This window comes from Aulonocara stuartgranti (assembly GCF_965226115.1).
Source record: "Aulonocara stuartgranti genome assembly, chromosome: 19".
NCBI classification, from domain to species: Eukaryota; Metazoa; Chordata; class Actinopteri; order Cichliformes; family Cichlidae; genus Aulonocara; species Aulonocara stuartgranti.
The window spans coordinates 5637344-5654605 of record NC_138955.1 but is presented as its reverse complement, the minus strand read 5'-3'; the positions used below and the strand labels follow the sequence as shown (position 1 = coordinate 5654605).

The 17262-nt window shown below is 40.6% G+C and overlaps 1 protein-coding gene and 1 long non-coding RNA gene across 5 annotated transcripts in view; one reads left to right on the top strand and one right to left on the bottom strand.

The window, feature by feature from the left end:
• Positions 1-16907, bottom strand: part of ppp2r5ca (protein phosphatase 2, regulatory subunit B', gamma a) — a 30139-nt gene extending 13232 nt beyond the window's left edge. For 3 of the 4 annotated variants that reach the window (XM_082516096.1, XM_082516097.1, XM_082516098.1), the window contains exon 1: positions 5701-5907. In XM_082516096.1, coding sequence (XP_082372222.1) covers positions 5701-5794 — 94 coding nt within the window. In that variant the 5' untranslated portion in view covers positions 5795-5907. Of the gene's footprint in view, positions 1-5700; positions 5908-15330; positions 15482-16394; positions 16461-16555 lie in introns of those variants that run through there. The other variant, XM_082516099.1, reaches the window with a different exon arrangement.
• Positions 5915-6609, top strand: LOC309695445. The gene is made up of 2 exons (XR_014273150.1): positions 5915-6024; positions 6353-6609. It is a non-coding gene; the product is annotated as an uncharacterized lncRNA (long non-coding RNA).
• Positions 16908-17262: the final 355 nt, after the last annotated feature.

The following is a 17262-nucleotide window of genomic DNA, read 5'->3' as shown; positions in this document are numbered from 1 at the left end:
CCCATGCCCCCAAAATACACCATATATGCTGACAAGCCTAAAAAGAACTAATCACTGAAGGTGAAGCCTTGACTGAGGGCTGGCACTTAAGACTTGGATGCAGCCTGCACTGGGGGAGGCTGATGATGCTATGGGTGACTAGAGGTACATCATATATATGCACAGCAACGGGAGGGGGGAGGGGGGAATCCCATTTGTCTTCCATGAGTGTACTGCAACTTGTGGGCTTAGAGCTTACTATTACTGAGATAAGCAAATTAGGTTGTGAGGCAAATTATGATTTATGAATTTAGCAGAGGACTAAAATGAGAAAAAGGTGTGCATATGCACCAACCAGCTACCAGCTGATAACACTAAACTGAGCACTGCAAACTGGTTACTTGAAATCAACATATAATCATATTATTCTGAGATTAATTAATTCCATCTGGTCTCATTATGTTTTTCCATCTCGTTTTTAATTACAATTCAATTAATTAGCAAATAAACAAACAAGCAGGCAATCATTGCGACTCGATAGACACTTAGGAGGAAACAGCTAAACATATTCAGCTTTGCCCTACTTTTACTGAACCTACACAAAGAGCGACTAAGTCAACAGCACACTATAGAGGATGGTGCACATGCACGCGTGCACACAAAGCCTGTGTGTGTCACATTCTTGCAAACAGGCAGATTCTAGGTAAGAAGAGAGATCTTCTATTCAGACTAGAGATGGCACGATACCACTTTTTTATGTCCGATACCGATACCGATATCATAAATTTGGATATCTGCCGATACCGATATGAATCCGATATAGTGTTTTTTAATCAACAAAACTGTTTTTTAAAATATCTTGCTGCATTTTGCAAGTCTGCAAGTTCATACTCAAGTTTAAAACAACAACTACACTAAAGCTATTCTGTTATACCTGTATGCAAAAAAAAATATTTCATAGTTCAGCAATACTGATCAATCTAATAAACTTAGACCTACACCATCCTCCCTATTCTGGTATTTTAAAGAGTACTTAGCGTAAATATTAAGCAACCTAACTAATAGGGTTCCAACTCCCAGCAACAACAAAAATAAATAAATAAAAAATAGGGAACCACCCCTCACGCTCCACCTCATGATGCTTAATCAACGTAATCAACCTTAATTTGATGCAGTGTGAAAAAAAAATGCACAGAAATCAATTATTTTTCAAGAAATATTAAATAGATTCAACATCTTTCTTCAACAAAATTGCAGACTGCACAGATGGTACCTTCCCAAAGTAAAAAGTACTATAGCTTACTAGGGTATATATATTAGACTTAATAGTCACTATATACAGTAATTGACTTCTATTCATTTTACATCAAATTAAAACTTTGGGTGTCAGATAATTATTTATTAAAAGCTAGACATTTTAAATGAGAATAAGAAAGAAAAGTATGTCTTTGTGCCCCCTTTTCCCTGTTAATGCCCTATCGGCCCCCCTGGCTAAACTTTGCTAGATCCGCCCCTGCACAGTTACCAGCCGTCAGCTACGTAGAAAAAGATCCTGGAGTAGAAACTAATATTAAATACATTCTAACAACAGCTTATCAAGCTTAAACGTGCTGCTGTTGTTCAGCCGCTGGTTTCCTCTTTCTGGCGCAAAGTGGGCCAAAAACAAACAAGAGAGACTCATGACAGAAAAGCCGATCAGCTGATCATTAGCAGTTTCATGATTGAAGTAGCAGCCGGAGAGCGAGAGGCAGTCGCTCGTTAAGCTTAACGCAGGAATGCTTTACAAACATTCAGAGATGGACTTACACACTTGCTTTACTTCTCTCGGGGATAACTTTGTCGGAGATGAAATGCCAGGTTGCTAGCGAAGCTCCAAATGCTATCCAGACCACCGACAGGTCCCGCATGCCACAGCCGCTCTATCACGTGATGCATACTGCTCCGACGTTCTGAGGCGAGTTACGGCGTGTTGCAAGTTTTGTGAGGTGCTTTCGTGATATTTAATGGATCGGATTACATTTTTTATTTTTCTCCGATATCCGATCCAGTAATTTAGGTCAGTATCGGACCGATACCGATACGTAATATCGGATCGGTCCATCTCTAATTCAGACATAATGGAGACTTGGCTCGGACACACAAATACACACACACACACACTTCTGCAGTGTCAGTTTCAAGTTGGCCAATTTATCTTGATGACAGTAACAGATTGGGAATTCCAGAGGAGAGGGCAAGTGTGTGCACAACCATTATCAGCCACTTCCATAAAGATTTGGCAGTCGACGGGGCTGTCAATGGAAATAACAAGGAATGAGAGCTTCATCCAAGATATACATCTTTTTTCATTATCCCGTCAAAAGCAGGTGAAAACCATTTCCCAAAGTTGACACAGCGGTTTTTTGTTTTTTTTTTTTAGAAAAAAGCCTGTAGACTAAACTTGAGGAGCAGCATTTTAAACTCCCAATCTGAGATAAGTGGAACTGTAAGAAGGCTTAAATTAACATTTATTATCTTTTTAAGCACCAAAGTCCTTAAGTGAACCATTTCTATCTATAGCCTATAAGAACTGTGTTGTAACATATTTGGTAATTGGACCTGCAGGACACAAAGCTGTCCAGGGATGAGTTGCCAGGCTTGTGGCACTCCTATCCGGTTGTTCAGTATGACGTCACTAGCCGTGTCTGGGTCTAAACTCCGCTGCAGGTCCATATATCAAACGATCACTATGGCATTACTGAGAGTTGAAAAACTGTCTAAAGTCTTTCATCTTTAATAAAATGATCAGCGTTCTGCTCTACCAGGTGTAACAATTGAGTTTAGCATCCAGGCATCCATGAAAACGGAATTTATGACATTTAACGGAGTTAGAAGTTAGCAGGGAGTTAGCTCGCTAGCTTCTATCTAAATACAATATAGCATGTCCTGACTGCAGGGTTTTGGATACAAATTAAAACGCACAGCTCTGCTATCACTTCCAGCATAAATGAAGACAGAAAACTAAACAGCAGTGACGTTTGTAGGGTTACTGAAGTTGGGCTAGCTGGTATATAATGATTTGCTACGTGACCGCTAGCGACATAGCTATGTTAGCATAATATAAACAAGCTAACTTTTTTTCCACTCGATAAAAGTTAACGTGAGTTTTCTCGGTGGTCAGGAACAAATGTAATCGCATGGCAGGATGCTGTAAAAGGACCAAACTTCAGCCAGGAGAACAACTGAGATAATCCATCCACAATACGAAGTTAGTCATTCATATACTGCTGCATGGTCTGGGCTGTAGTTACATCCTAAGGTTTTAAAAACTGAGCTTAAATAAATGATTAGCGGTAATAAAAGCCGAGGGAGGTCAACAGGGATCACTGACTGTTTTAGGAGCTTTTTGAGATCAAATAGAAGAAAATACATAACATTAAACATGTTAACAACACAAAAGCCATATTAAACGCAGACTACTTTAGACCCGGAAGTAGGATTCGTCGCGTCATCACTGAACAACCGGATTACATAAGCCTGTCTGTCTGTCTATACTGTAAAGTTTCTGTGCACTCCTAATGTACAAACCACGTTGTTGTGTAACACATAAAAAGGCCCAGTGTTGTGGTCTCAAAAATGATGTTAACCATAGTGTGACTTCTATTAATATAACTCATAGAAGCCTTAGGTGGGAAGAAGCATGTGCATGAACACACAAGCCCAAGCATCATGTTTTGTGGAGAACAGAGAAAGATTTATCTTAATACCCCTCAATTCAATCCAAGATAATAAATAAGTGGGAGTCACATTGGAGCCATAGTCAATACGGTTTCCTCTGTAAATGGGTCAAATGAACAGCTGCTAGTCTGAAGCCGGGACGGGTTTGGCAACCTGCCTTATTGACGGTACGATATGATCAATGTAAACACTGACCAATTACTATTTATAGCACCACAGAAAGAAACTGTGTCATAGGTGTGACAGTGTAGGAGGAGCCAGTTTGGCCACTTTCTACCATTTCAACAAATTTGAATGGGTTGTAGGCAACACCTAAAAATACATCCATGATATAGATGCTGTCAAGTGCAGCACCCGGATGAAGGTCCCTTTTATTGTTTGGTAACAGTTAAAAGATATGCATCATTGACACCCTTGAGACACATTTATAGCTCGAGCTTCCACTGTGACTAATAATGGCGAGGAGTGCGTCTCAGCGCTTGCTGTTTAAATAATGTCTGACGAAACAGACAAGGATGCAAATAAAGTTTCACATATAAACATAGCTTTGGATCGAGCACCATGTTCATGTTTTCAGAATATTTGAAAGACAAAATGTATCATCACACATTTCATTTGTTTACTTTGGGCTTATTTTTCACAAACTAAGCACATAAACCCACATTTCTGTCAAAGTACTGGTGGAGTGCCTAATTTACCATTGTTCAGCTAACTGTGTCAAAGTATAGTGTGAATGCATTTGCTCTGCTAACAATACTTGTAGTGTAGTGCGTGGAAGGCTCAGTTAATCTTCTAAGACTAGGCAAACATAGATGCAAGTCTTCAAGTCTATCCCCGAGATGAGTCACCATATGCATTTACACACCTATACAAGTGTAAATACGTTTTTTGTTTAGTAACAGAATAAGTATCTCACAAAAAAACGCAAGAGGAAGAACTGAATTGAAACACAGCAATTAGCCTGATTCATTCATATGCCAAGCGTGAATGGCAATCAGTTTCAGCTGGATCGGGATTAAATTTGCAAATGCTGGGATAAGAGATGTTTGATCTGAACACGGCTGGAACGATGGACTCACAAAGAGAAGAAACAGAATGAGAAAGAAAGCCCGATTGTACCACAACACTGTTGTCATTCAAGGCATTTGCCTCTTTGGCTCAATAGAGAGTAATCAATAATTGCCTAAGGCTTCATCTAACGCTGGGCTGCACCCGGAGTACAGTGGTAACAGGCTGGCCCTTTCAGACATGACTGAATACATTGTACAGGCATTAAGAGGCAGAGTCCGATGTTGTAATCCTAAAATATTTTGCTATGCTCTGACAAAAATGGCTGGGTCACAGTGTTTTGCTTACAAGACGTGCACCCGTGAGATGCCTTCTGTTTTGAATTTCTTGTTTTGAGCAAAAGGTTGCCTTTAAGCATGCCACTGGCAAGCCGGTAACAAGGGAAAGGGGTGGGGGAGCTGGAGAAAGGGGTTGCAGCCTGCTGCAGAGCAGTGGCTGCCTATAGCCCACTCACTATAAGATGACAGAATACACTAGGCCAGTTAAGAGTCACCGAGAAGGTGAAGCCATCATACAATAGCTGACTTCCACTTATCTCTGCCTTACGGACAGCGATTACCAGCTGCACAACAAACCCAGAAATACACAATTACATCCAAACACAAGAAAAACTAAAGAAGAGACCCTTCCCTAGGCTATGACCTCACTTCCTTTGACATCACTAGCTTGGCGGGGGGATGGGCAGCTAGCTACTAAAACCAGATTTTTTTTATGTAGCTCCCGGATCTCACGGCTAACCACCGAAACATTAAAAAGCAACGACTGCTTCTCCGATAAAACCGCTCGCTTTCTAAAACTAAGACACAATAAGCGTACACTAAACGGCTGACTAGCCAGGCCAGTGAAGGGGAACAGGAGCGCAGCAACACACATCTCTCTCTCGCTCTTCTTAATTTCCATAGGACAATACAGGAAGAATAATTTGTCCTTACATACCTCTGAAGTGCACAAGAGCCACCGGCTGAAACGGCCCATTGGAATTGGGTGCATCCACAACCATCCTGTCTCCAGATTTATTGCATGTCAACATCTAAACCTCAACCAGGAAGGCGATTCCACTCAGGGCGAGAGGCCAGCCTCCATTTTAGCACAAAAGCAGATCAGAAAATGAAGCTCTGTGCCGCTGGAGGGAACTGGCTAGGTAGTGACGTAAACAGCGAAGGAGCCAGCTGATTGGCTGAGTCCATGTTGCTCTGGCTCAATCGAGACGAGGACTGCTTCGAGAGAAGGGAGATGATTGGATGAGAGCTTGCATAGGAGGTGGGTCATACGTCGGATTTTTTATTTTTTTTATTTTTTGGTTTTGCTCCTCCTTTCCACTCACTGCTCTCCTGTGACGCTCTGCAAAGCAGGCCCTGCTACAGATCTTAGATCAGATTAACTTGAATCTTTTCTACAGTTCAGCCATTAGCAGCGGGTTTGGCATAATCTGACTTAGGATAAGCAGCTGGAAATAACTTACTCTGAGAGAGAGAGAGAGAGAGAGAGAGAGAGAGAGAGAGAGAGAGAGAGAGAGAGAGGCCCTGGCTCAATCTTCAAAGTCTTTCATTGTTTCCTCCTGTCATTTCTCCTTGGTTCTTTATCAAAGGGAGCTGGAGAAGAGGGTCAGGTGGGGGCTAAAGTCTCTGGATTCAATGAGCAACACAGACAAGCGGAAACCACATGAGAACTGAGACCTGGACGGCTCAGGGTTGAAACAACAGTGGTCTCCAGCAAGAAGAGCCACAGAGAGCCAGTGGAGGCACTGCACACAAGATGAAAGACCCATTTATAGCATGTAAAACAATGTGAAATCAAATAAATATAAATAAGATGAAGCTACAATAAAATTTAGTTGGTGCCTGACATACTTTGTGAAAGTGCCTTACGAATCCCACACTGTTCTGAGCAATGGCAGGACATACAGCATTATGTTGTGAGTGATGCCGGCATTCTTAGTACAATTAGCTGTAAGCAGGAAATGAAAGCGAGAACACAGAAAATTAAATGCATAGAGACACAGAATAGAAACTCCAAACAGCAGTGGTTTCCTGTCTCACAATTTACCTGATCAGACAAATGTTAAAGTTAATTAGAAATATGAGATAAATACTACATATCTGAGTATGCCATGTTCTACATTAATCTGTAAAATGTAGTAGTCGGCTATGCTTATTTCTTCAGTTACTGTTAATAACGTGACAAATGTTTTTGTTTGTGAATAATTACTTTGGGAATGTTTACTTCAGCACAAGTAATTCTTGCAGACACTGAATGATTAATCTGCATTTCATCTTTACATAATGAAGAGGCTGTCCTGCTTTTCATGTGATTTATCAGAGGACACAGTGAAACCACATTCACACCACAAGACAGACTAGGCTTTTCATAACAGAAAGGGCTTCACAAAGCCATTTTCACAGTCATTTAAAAACAAAGGGACCGTGCTGTGTTGCAACAATGGACATAGTCAGACAATTAATTGGAATTTAATGAAGAGTCCAACAAAAAGGCCAAGATGTACAGTATGTTCCAGCTATCCTGAATCTCTTATTAGTCAGTGTTCGTCCCATCCTGATGCCACTTAATGAATGTTGGACACGTTCAAATAATGTACAAATCACAATTAAGCAAACATAGAAGAAAATGGATTTACTCTAAAGGACATTTGTTGCACAAAAATGTTTTATTTAAAAGACACGTATATTTTGCTTCCAATGAGAGAGACTTTGTTACTTTTACAGTGGTCTTGAAAAATAGTTCTTCGGGCATTTTGAAGGTCTTTCAAAGTTTTTTCAAAGGACCATTTTCAAAGGAATGGTCATGTTTTTTCACTAAGCCACTTAGCACTGACCTATGAATCATTCAAGCATAAAAAAAGCCCCTAACACAAGGGATGAAAAAGAGTTGTCCCCACACATAACAGACAACTTAGCAAAACACCCTGTGTTGTACCAGTGCCAAAGACTTCACGCCCCAAGGACCTCAACAGCTATAGGCCGGTGGCTCTGACATCCCACCTGATGAAGACCCTGGAGCGGTTGGTCCTGGCTCAGCTTCGGCGCCTAACAAGCTCATCACTGGACCCACTTCAGTTTGCCTACCAGCCTGGCATTGGAGCGGATGATGCCGTCATTCACCTCCTACATCGTTCCCTCGCTCACCTGGAGACCGCTGGAAGCACTGTGAGAATCATGTTCTTTGATTTCTCCAGTGCCTTCAACGCTATTCTTCCCTCGGTTCTGAAGGACAAGCTGGAGAACTCTGGAGTGGCCCATCACCTCACTACCTGGATTTTGGACTACCTCACTGACCCGACCACAGTATGTGAGAACTCAGGGCTGTGTGTCGGACAGGGTCGTCTGCAGTACGGAGGCCCCAAAGGGAACGGTTCTGGCTCCGTTCCTCTTCACCATCTACCAGTGGCGGCTGGCCCATAGGGGGCGCTCGGGCTCCGCCCCCCCAAATGTGGAGGAGTAAAAATATATATTTTTAAAAAATTCATCAATGATAGTTTTACTATGTGTGTGCCCATATACAGCCAGGCGTATTTTAACATTTTCACCAGCTGACTCATTAAAGTTCAACCAACAAACGGTGTTTTTCTTCTTCTGGGGCGCTCGTCAAAGCGCCCTTGATATGCAGCGAAATAGCCTATCATTAAATGGTTGCCAGGGGAAAATAATAAATATTTGACCTATCAGCGTCGCTGAATTAAATGGTTTGGGGGCGCTTAAAATTGCGCCCCTGCAGAAAACGCGCGAAGATTTGCTGTTCTAGAATTTTACCTCAGTCAGTAGCCTAAGTGAGCTATAAGGTCAGAGAGAGACGATGGCAGCGGTATTGTTAACGGTTGAGGCACAGCCTCCCCCAAATTCGGTTAGATCGCTTCTAACTTACCCTTTTGCCAGAAGGACAATGGCAGAAAAACTGCAAGTTAAAGAGTTGGGACCTGACAAGCCCGAAATTCAACTAACCCAGGCAACGAAGGAGAAGTCAAAAGCATACAACAGGACTTTTTGTCGGAGTTGGTTCCAGCGCAAGTCGTGGCTGACAGGCTGTGGAACAGCTAATGCACTTTTTTGTTTCCCGTGCATACTGTTCAAAAGTGACAAGTGTGATTTGACGTGGACACAATCTGGACAAACCGACTTAAAGCACCTCTCCGAACGAATCAAGAAACATGAAAGCTCACGAGTTCATATGGACAACAGTGTAAAGCTAGCTGTGCTAGGGAAAACTAGCATAGCGGCGCAGCTAGATGATGGACATCGGATTGCTTTAAGAAGGCACAACGAAGAGGTAGATAAAAACCGTCATATTTTATCTAAAATCATCGATTGTATTAAGTTTTGTGGTGCTTTTGAGCTAGCAATGCGGGGACGCATTTAGCCCACCCCCCCAATCAGTTTACAGTTGTTGTTTTCAATAGTTATTTTTCATTCATTCATTCAAAAAAAAAAAAATCTGTTCATGTTCATTTTTACAAATCTATACAAATGGCCAGAATATGGTTGTTCATTTTAAATTTAAATTAAAATTGTGTTGTTTGATGTACTCATTAACCCTTTACAGCCGATCGGAGCGGGCACGCTCTGTTTTGCGTAACTATTTTTAAATCCCGGTAGCTCTGCAACCAAGTAAGCTAGCGCAATAATTTTTTTTGCATATGAAACTGGAGGAGTTGTACTTACATCTTATGCCATCAGCTTGTCCTCGGTCACAGTTTCCTTCCACATATAGCTTTGCAAAAACTGCATAAAAATCACTTGCAGCAACAAAAACATGATATTCCAGAAACACGCTTCGCCGATCCATCAGCTGTTTGTAACACTTCCTACGTCCATCATCGCGAACTATCACATGACCGCATGACCTGCCCGAAACCGGAAGTGACGTCATTTTGCGGAAATGTAGTTTTTTACGATCGAGGCCTTATGAGCTTGTGTTTTACTTGTTATGTGTTTTAAAAAGTTATGTTTGACTTTATGACTTTCTGTGTCGTTTCTGGGATGCTTAAGACTCATATTGCACTGCTGGAAATAGTTTATTTTGATGCATATGCTGTTATTTTGCAAATTTGCACTATAATATTTATTTTTGTTTTTCCTGCAGTATATAAAAATTGGTGTATTTCAAAAATAAAACTATGAAGACACTCAAAATAAATTTCCTGTGGTGGGAAACTAGTTTGTGTAACTTTTTTGTATTTACAGTTTTGAGGGATAAGCCTCTTAAATTTCTCTAACTAGAAATATATGTTAAAAAAACAAAAACGATTTTCAATTTTTTTGTAGTTTATTGCACTTTTTTGCAATTTATGTAATTACTATGCACCTAATGCAGACATATTATTAAAGTTTGGGCTATAATGGTTGTATTGATGTATAGCAACTTGAAATGCTCCCAAAAATGGCTCCACAGCATGTAAAAATATAATATAAGCTCTGGCGAACTTGGTTCTATGGTAGGTTTTAAAGGGTTAAATGGGTCATTTTAGTCGATATCATAAAAATTGCCCCCCCTGAGATTTTTTTCAGGAGCCGCCACTGCCATCTACACTGCAGACTTTTCCCACAACTCCACCCAGAGCTTCCTGCAGAAGTTCTCTGATGACTCTGCAATAGTTGGCCTCATCACTGATGGGGACGACAAAGAGTACAGAGGACTGACCCAAGACTTTGTGGACTGGTGCCAGCTGAACTACCTCCAGATCAACGCCAGTAAAACCAAGGAGCTGGTGGTAGACTTCCGCAGGCACAAACATCCTCCACTGCAACCACTGAATATCCAAGGTATGGACATCGAGGCTGTGGACAGCTACAGGTACCTTGGTGTTCATCTGAACAACAGACTGGACTGGACTCATAACTCAGACGCCCTCTACAGGAAAGGGCAGAGCAGGCTGTACCTGCTGCGGAGACTCAGGTCGTTTGGAGTGGAGGGTCCACTCCTGAAGACCTTCTATGACTCTGTGGTGGCCTTAGCTATCTTTTACGGTGTGGTCTCTGGTCATCTCTGCCGGGGACAAGAAGAGACTGAACAGGCTGATCCGAAGGGCCAGCTCTGTTCTAGGATGCCCTCTGGACCCAGTGGAGGTGGTGAGTGACAGGAGAATGGCGGCTAAGCTGTCATCACTGTTGGACAACATCTCCCACCCCATGCAGCAGACTGTGACAGCACTGAGCAGCTCCTTCAGTGGGAGACTGCGGCACCCACGGTGTGGGACAGAGAGATTTCGCAGGTCTTTCCTCCCCACTGCTGTCAGACTCCACAATAAAGACTTTAACTGATCAAACACACACATCCACACATGTGCAATAACACTAAGTGCAATAATCTTTTCTGGCATCGTTGTATTTTTACTCAGTTGTATATAGCATTTGTATTCTATTTTTATCTTATTGTATATTTTATTCTATTTTATTCTACTGTGTATAGTATTTTATTTTATGCTATTCTGTACAGTTGTGTACTGTATTTATTCTTATTGTATTCTAATTTTTGCTTCATAACTTTTGCACTGTCCACTTCCTGCTGTGACAAAACAAATTTCCCACGTGTGGGACTAATAAAGGTTATCTTATCTTATCTTTGGCATATCTCGCAAGGCTGTGCAATGTGTCCTTAAAAATTTTGAGGAAACTGAATAAATGGATCACAGGAGCAAAATGGCTTAAAAACTGTCTACAGTAGATGAAGCAAAGGCCTGACACAAGATGGGATAAATGCATCTAGTTCTTTAGTTGATCCATTTACTGTTCCCTAAAGCTTGATCAGGAATGGTCTTAGTGGAAGGGAGGCTGTCAATAAGCCATTCTTAAGGAAAAGAACAAGGAGAAAAGGCAGAGGTACACCAAATTACACAAGAACTGGACTCAAAATGAGTGGCAACAGTGATGAAATTTGACATTTTTGGTTCAAATTATTGTTAGTATGCATTCAGGCTCTGTCATGGTTTGGGGCTGCATGCCAGCCAGTGATGTTGGAAGCGTCTGAGTGGCAACAGTCTAATTTCTTAATCTGACAAACACACTCTCAGTGCAGTAAAAGCACACAATGGTACATTATCAGTCATGAACTGTCCTCCTCAGAGCCTGAACCTTAACATTAATGAAGCAGTGTGGGATCATCTTGGCAGAGAACCGAACAAAAGGCAGCCAACATTCAAAGAAGAGCTTTGAAAGTCCTTCAAGAAGCCTGCAGAACAATTCCTGAAGACTACTTTAAGAAATGACAAGAAAGCTGCCTAAGAGAGTTCAGGCTGCATTGAAGAATAAAGGTGGTCACACCAAATATTCACTTTCAAGTTTAATAGAATTGTACAAACTCTGTATTTGCCTTATGTACTGAAATTCCATGTATGTTTGCACATATTTCAATCAATCGCGACACCTTTTTCTCATTTTTCTAGCAAAATATATGCCTCAAGAGTTTTGCACAACACTGTATATTGCTTCACTTATAACTGAAAAATAAATGTCTTCATTATTTTAATAGGTAAAAATTTCTCTTGGCAAGTAATTTCTGCATTAGCAGGTACAACAGTAAGTTTGCTTTGGGTTCTCTGCACCTCATTACAGTGTGAATTAAAACTCATTGAAAAGAAGCACCCAGTGACACAGAGGAACATATTAAGCAATTAAAGCAAAGGCAGAGGCGAGGCAGGCCAAGTGTATTGCAGTTTTTATTCTTGTTGTTCTCTCTCTCAGGGGCCAAAGCCTCTCCAAGAGGTGCCATTACATTCCACAGCCATGACAACGGGAACCAGTATTTACTGAAAGCTGCCACTTACTTCTTGCAAATTGGACATACTCAAAAGCTTCAAATACCACTGTTACTCTATGGGAAATACTTCTGGTTTCTGAGATCTAGCGTATTAGTTCACTGTTAAAACTCCCACTCAAAACCCACAGCACAATTTATCCTATTAACATGTCTGATGGGTCAATTATACATTATGCCTCCCCCCTACTTCCTCCACTGTTGTACAAAAGTGTTAAAAACACAACAGTAAGCCATATTGTTGCACTTGGTGACACACATACAAAAATTGTCTTTTACTCAACAGATATACTATTTACACCTTTTTAGAGTCACAAGTCCAGTGAAGTCATACAAAAAGTAATTCGTTTGTTGAAAAAGAAATCTATTTGAATAATGCTACTTGTCTTATTCTCAATGTACAGTCAGCCATAGGGCAGTAAGACTTGAGATTATGCTAGAATTCAATGAAAAATCTCAACATTACAGCTCCCAAAATAACAGCTCTTTCATTTTCAGTCAAAAGGTGGCAGCACAGACTGGGCCATCTGTGCAAGAGGCTTCTGAAACACAAAGCTACTACTAAATGTTTTACTAACACCTGGAGCAACTTGCTGTTTACTCGCCTTCATTAAACATGCAACGTTGTCCTACTGACAAGATTTTGTCCATCTCACCAAATGAGACCATGTGAACCCACGGTTGCACTCCATGTAAGAAAGAAACAGACAAAAACTTTCATATATGCAGCAGCTCTAACACATGCATGACCTTTGTAGACTTGTAACATGTTTCACTTTTCATTACTCTCAAAAGCATACACACACAAACAAAATACATACAGGACTAAAGTAGTTTTGTCTGTAGTTTGTAGCTGTCTATTTTTATGTATTTGATTACTGTGTGAATTTATTGGGATTCAGTGTAATCTTGGGGCATATCTTATAATATAGTAATATAGAAGAAAACATTTAAATACTTTCCAATAACAGTGAAGAATATCAACCTAACCTCGGCTAAGCTCCTGCACATTGTCCTAATGAAAGACCTTCACAGTGAGCTCCTGCTCAGAGTAAGTCAGTAATTAATAAAGTGTGTGGGTGGTACTCACTTATTTTTTTTCATTCATTGATTAATAACTTGGTTTAAAAAATCTGCAATGAAAATGTGAACAATAATAATCCCAATCAAGTTCATGTACCGGTAAGTCAAGGTGTAACATGTACATATATCTTTTAGCATTTCCATTAATATTCACGTTAACATTTAAAGTTCTTTAGTCTCTGCCCTGCAGATGTCACTGATCTGGTTTTCATGAGCAGGTTTATTTGCAAGAACTCTCATTAAATCTCAGAAACGTGGGTGTTCGGGCCATTTCTTTAAGCTACATGTGGAACTCTCTACCTCCTCACATTCATGCGCTGGACTCATTGATATAATTTAAGACTGCTCTTCAAACTTTTTAAACAAGTTTATTCACTTTGATTGAAACCATAGCCATATTAGCCTTAGCCATATTCTGTTTGTTTTATTTAATTTATTTATGATACAACTTTAAATACTACTTTTAACTAACTGCTAAGCTATGCTCTGTCATGGTATATTTCAGGTTTGCTGTTTTAATTGTATAATCCCATTAAATGTATTCTTCTTCTTCTATTATTATTATTATTATTTTTATTATTATTATTATTAAAAAACTCCCAATACATGTCCAATGTGTATTCAGTGCCATCAATATGACTTATGTAATTTTCACAGTCATCAGACAGCTTTATTGATTTGCAGCCATCAGATCACCTCACTGCAGGGTTCAAGAGAACATTCAGTAACAGAAACACAAAGCTAATTATTACTTTTCAAATTATCATTAGATAAACTGCCACACTCTGCCAACCGTGTGCGTGTCTCACTCCACCCCTGTCTGTGCTGCACGCCTCTATTGTTCCTTTGTAGTGTCACCCACCTCATCCAGGTATGAGAACAAAGCATAGCTGGGTATAGTTTACAGGAAACCACTTAGGCCAAATCCTGTCTGTAATGTGGGGTGTAAAGAAAGAAGCCATGAAAGATTGATGCAAATGTTCAAACCTCAACCTAATTCAGAGTCAGCATCCGTGCACTATGTACCAACTGAATCAGTCAATGCTGTAAATTGGCAAACTGACAGTGGAACATGCTTGCTATAATTACAGGTGTCTGTTTGCTGGTTTGTTTAATATTAATACTAAACTGACACTGAAACAAGTACAAGTCTCCCATCGCAGTTATCCACATGGCTTGGCCGGGCTGTGTTATAACATTAGCTTATGCAACATTGTTTATCTGACACGATTAACATTACGGGCCATGCTCAAGCTTACGTTAAATGTTTGATTTGGAGCTTTCTTTTTTTTATTGTTATCCAGTGGCCCAGATTCAAAGATTCTTTCAGTCCATTCGTTCAGTGTTATCTTACATGAGCCCTCCATGGTGGGTAATATCTGTTTCTTCCAGGTACGATTGCAGATACAGCTGATTGCACATCATTTGCATTACAGATAAAGCTGATGGGCAGTCTGCTTAGATATAAATTATGTAGTGAGACCTCAAGGTTAAAAAGATGGTTATGAGGATCCACCAAGGCTATGAATTGTTAATATGATTCCCTTCATCCATAATGGCCAAACGTGCAATCTAAGATAAAGGTCAGCTTGTGTTTTCCAGAAGAAGTGTAGCTTATCTCTGCATATAAGCGAACTGTAGTTGAGCTGCATTTGTAGAAGACAGGAAGAAAAGAAAGACAGCTCCTTTTTGGGATACTGTATACTGAAGGAGGCATACCGGCTAGCTCGGGTAGCTTGTGTAGTTCTCTGTTAGCACTGAGGGGGAAAAAGGAAGTGCTGAACCTCTTCTCCCTCTTGACGGCCGATTGTGACCCTGGCTGCTTTACCCTCATCAGCTGAGTTGCAGGAGGCACTTTCTTATTGGAGCCCTGCAGAAATAAGAGTCATAGAGGAAGGGCTCTTGTTACTAGAGCAAGGTAGGGAAAGGTAGTTCCTGCCCCAAAGGAAATGGCACAGGAATTATTTTTCTCAAGTGTCACTGCAGAGTCCAAGGGAGGGGGAGGGGGAGAGGGAGTAGAAGGGGCGAGGGTGTTGCAGTTAAGGCTCAAGTTCCTTTCTGAATCAGATCGGGCGATTCTCAATTAAGCAACCTGATCACAGCCGGCGGTGTGCTGTACTGCATCTGCTGACAGAGATTGTGATGGACCTCAGTGGATAGAATAATTGAACATAGATGGAAAGGATACAGCTGTCAATGGGAACACACAGCAGGTCCAGGAGTCAATCAATCAGATCTTTTCCGAACTCCACTCAACATCACCGATGTACAAATGACAAGGACAAAAATAGCCACGACGATGGCTGGTATTACATGCAGAAGTCAAACAGGGCACAGTGGGGGTAAAAATAGGGATTGAATGCAAGCATTTTCCAAAGAAAATAAAGTCATAAGATCATGCCACAGGTCACATGAGTAGGTTTGCCTGAATTTCACGAGGACAAAAAGCCATTATACTTGAAGAACACAAATGCAACGCTCACAGAAAGCAGTAAAAGCAGTTGTAGTCAAGATAGCGTTATAATATGTGCTCATGATGCATATGATATGCATGACGTCTGAAAACTCATAAATCAACAGAAAACCTCCTCTTTGTCACTTATTAATGCTGGTAAAGCATTTGAACACAATTAGTACAAAGAATTGCATAAATAAACAATAAGTAAAAGTATCAGAGAAAATAAAAGTTTTGGCCTACAGACATTAGATCCATGTAGTAACAAATGCTCAGTAACCTTAACTTTAGATCCTCGCTGGACAGAGAGAAGTTTAAAAAAACTTACGTCCTGGTCGCCTGCAGGCCCATTTTTACTCCCAGATTTCTTGGATCTTCCAGATTTGGAGGAGTCCTAAAGAGTGAGCATGGGAATTAATAAAAAGAAAGAAAGAAAGAAACAGATACATGAATACAAATATTCAGCATTCCTATCCAAGTCCACTTTACCTTTTCTTTTTTGCTCTTGTGAGGCATGCTGACATGGGAATCCCCAGTGTCAGCAGTGAAAGTGTGGCCACACACTGACAGCAGGCTCCTGGTTAAAACACGTCTGCTCGTATACACTAATAATGAGGCTTCCACGACTGACCATTCAAACACCATGTGACTAAGTCGGAGCCGCAAGCAGTCATCCTATTTCTACGACGGCTGCACAGCACTACTCACCCTTTGTAGAGATGTAGTTAACAACTGAAACAAATACGGTCTATGTCCGCTGTCAACACCCAACTTACTCTGGTCATAGCTGCACTTTCCAGCCCTAAACGAATGATGTGTCTCCGGTGTCGCTTGTAAAAGTGGACCACCGCCACAAGAGGGCAGGGCTGTACATGGAAAACCGGAGGTAGCTCTCTTTCTCCGTGTGCTCTTTAAGTCATTTGGCTAAAGTTGCTGTAGGATCCAGTCAGTACAATCAATCTCTTGCTTTGGAAAACAGCATATAACAAATAAAAAATAATAATTAAGCGCACTTGTTTCTTCAATTTATGCCCACAATGCAACATCATTCCTACAAATCCTCAGGACTTAAGGTGTGACACATTTAAATGAAAGAAAATACCGATTGAATTTGGCTAAATAGTACTTTAGTTTAGTTTAGTTTTTTTTTTTTTTAATCTTGTATTTTTCCTTTTTTTTTTTTACAATTAAATCAT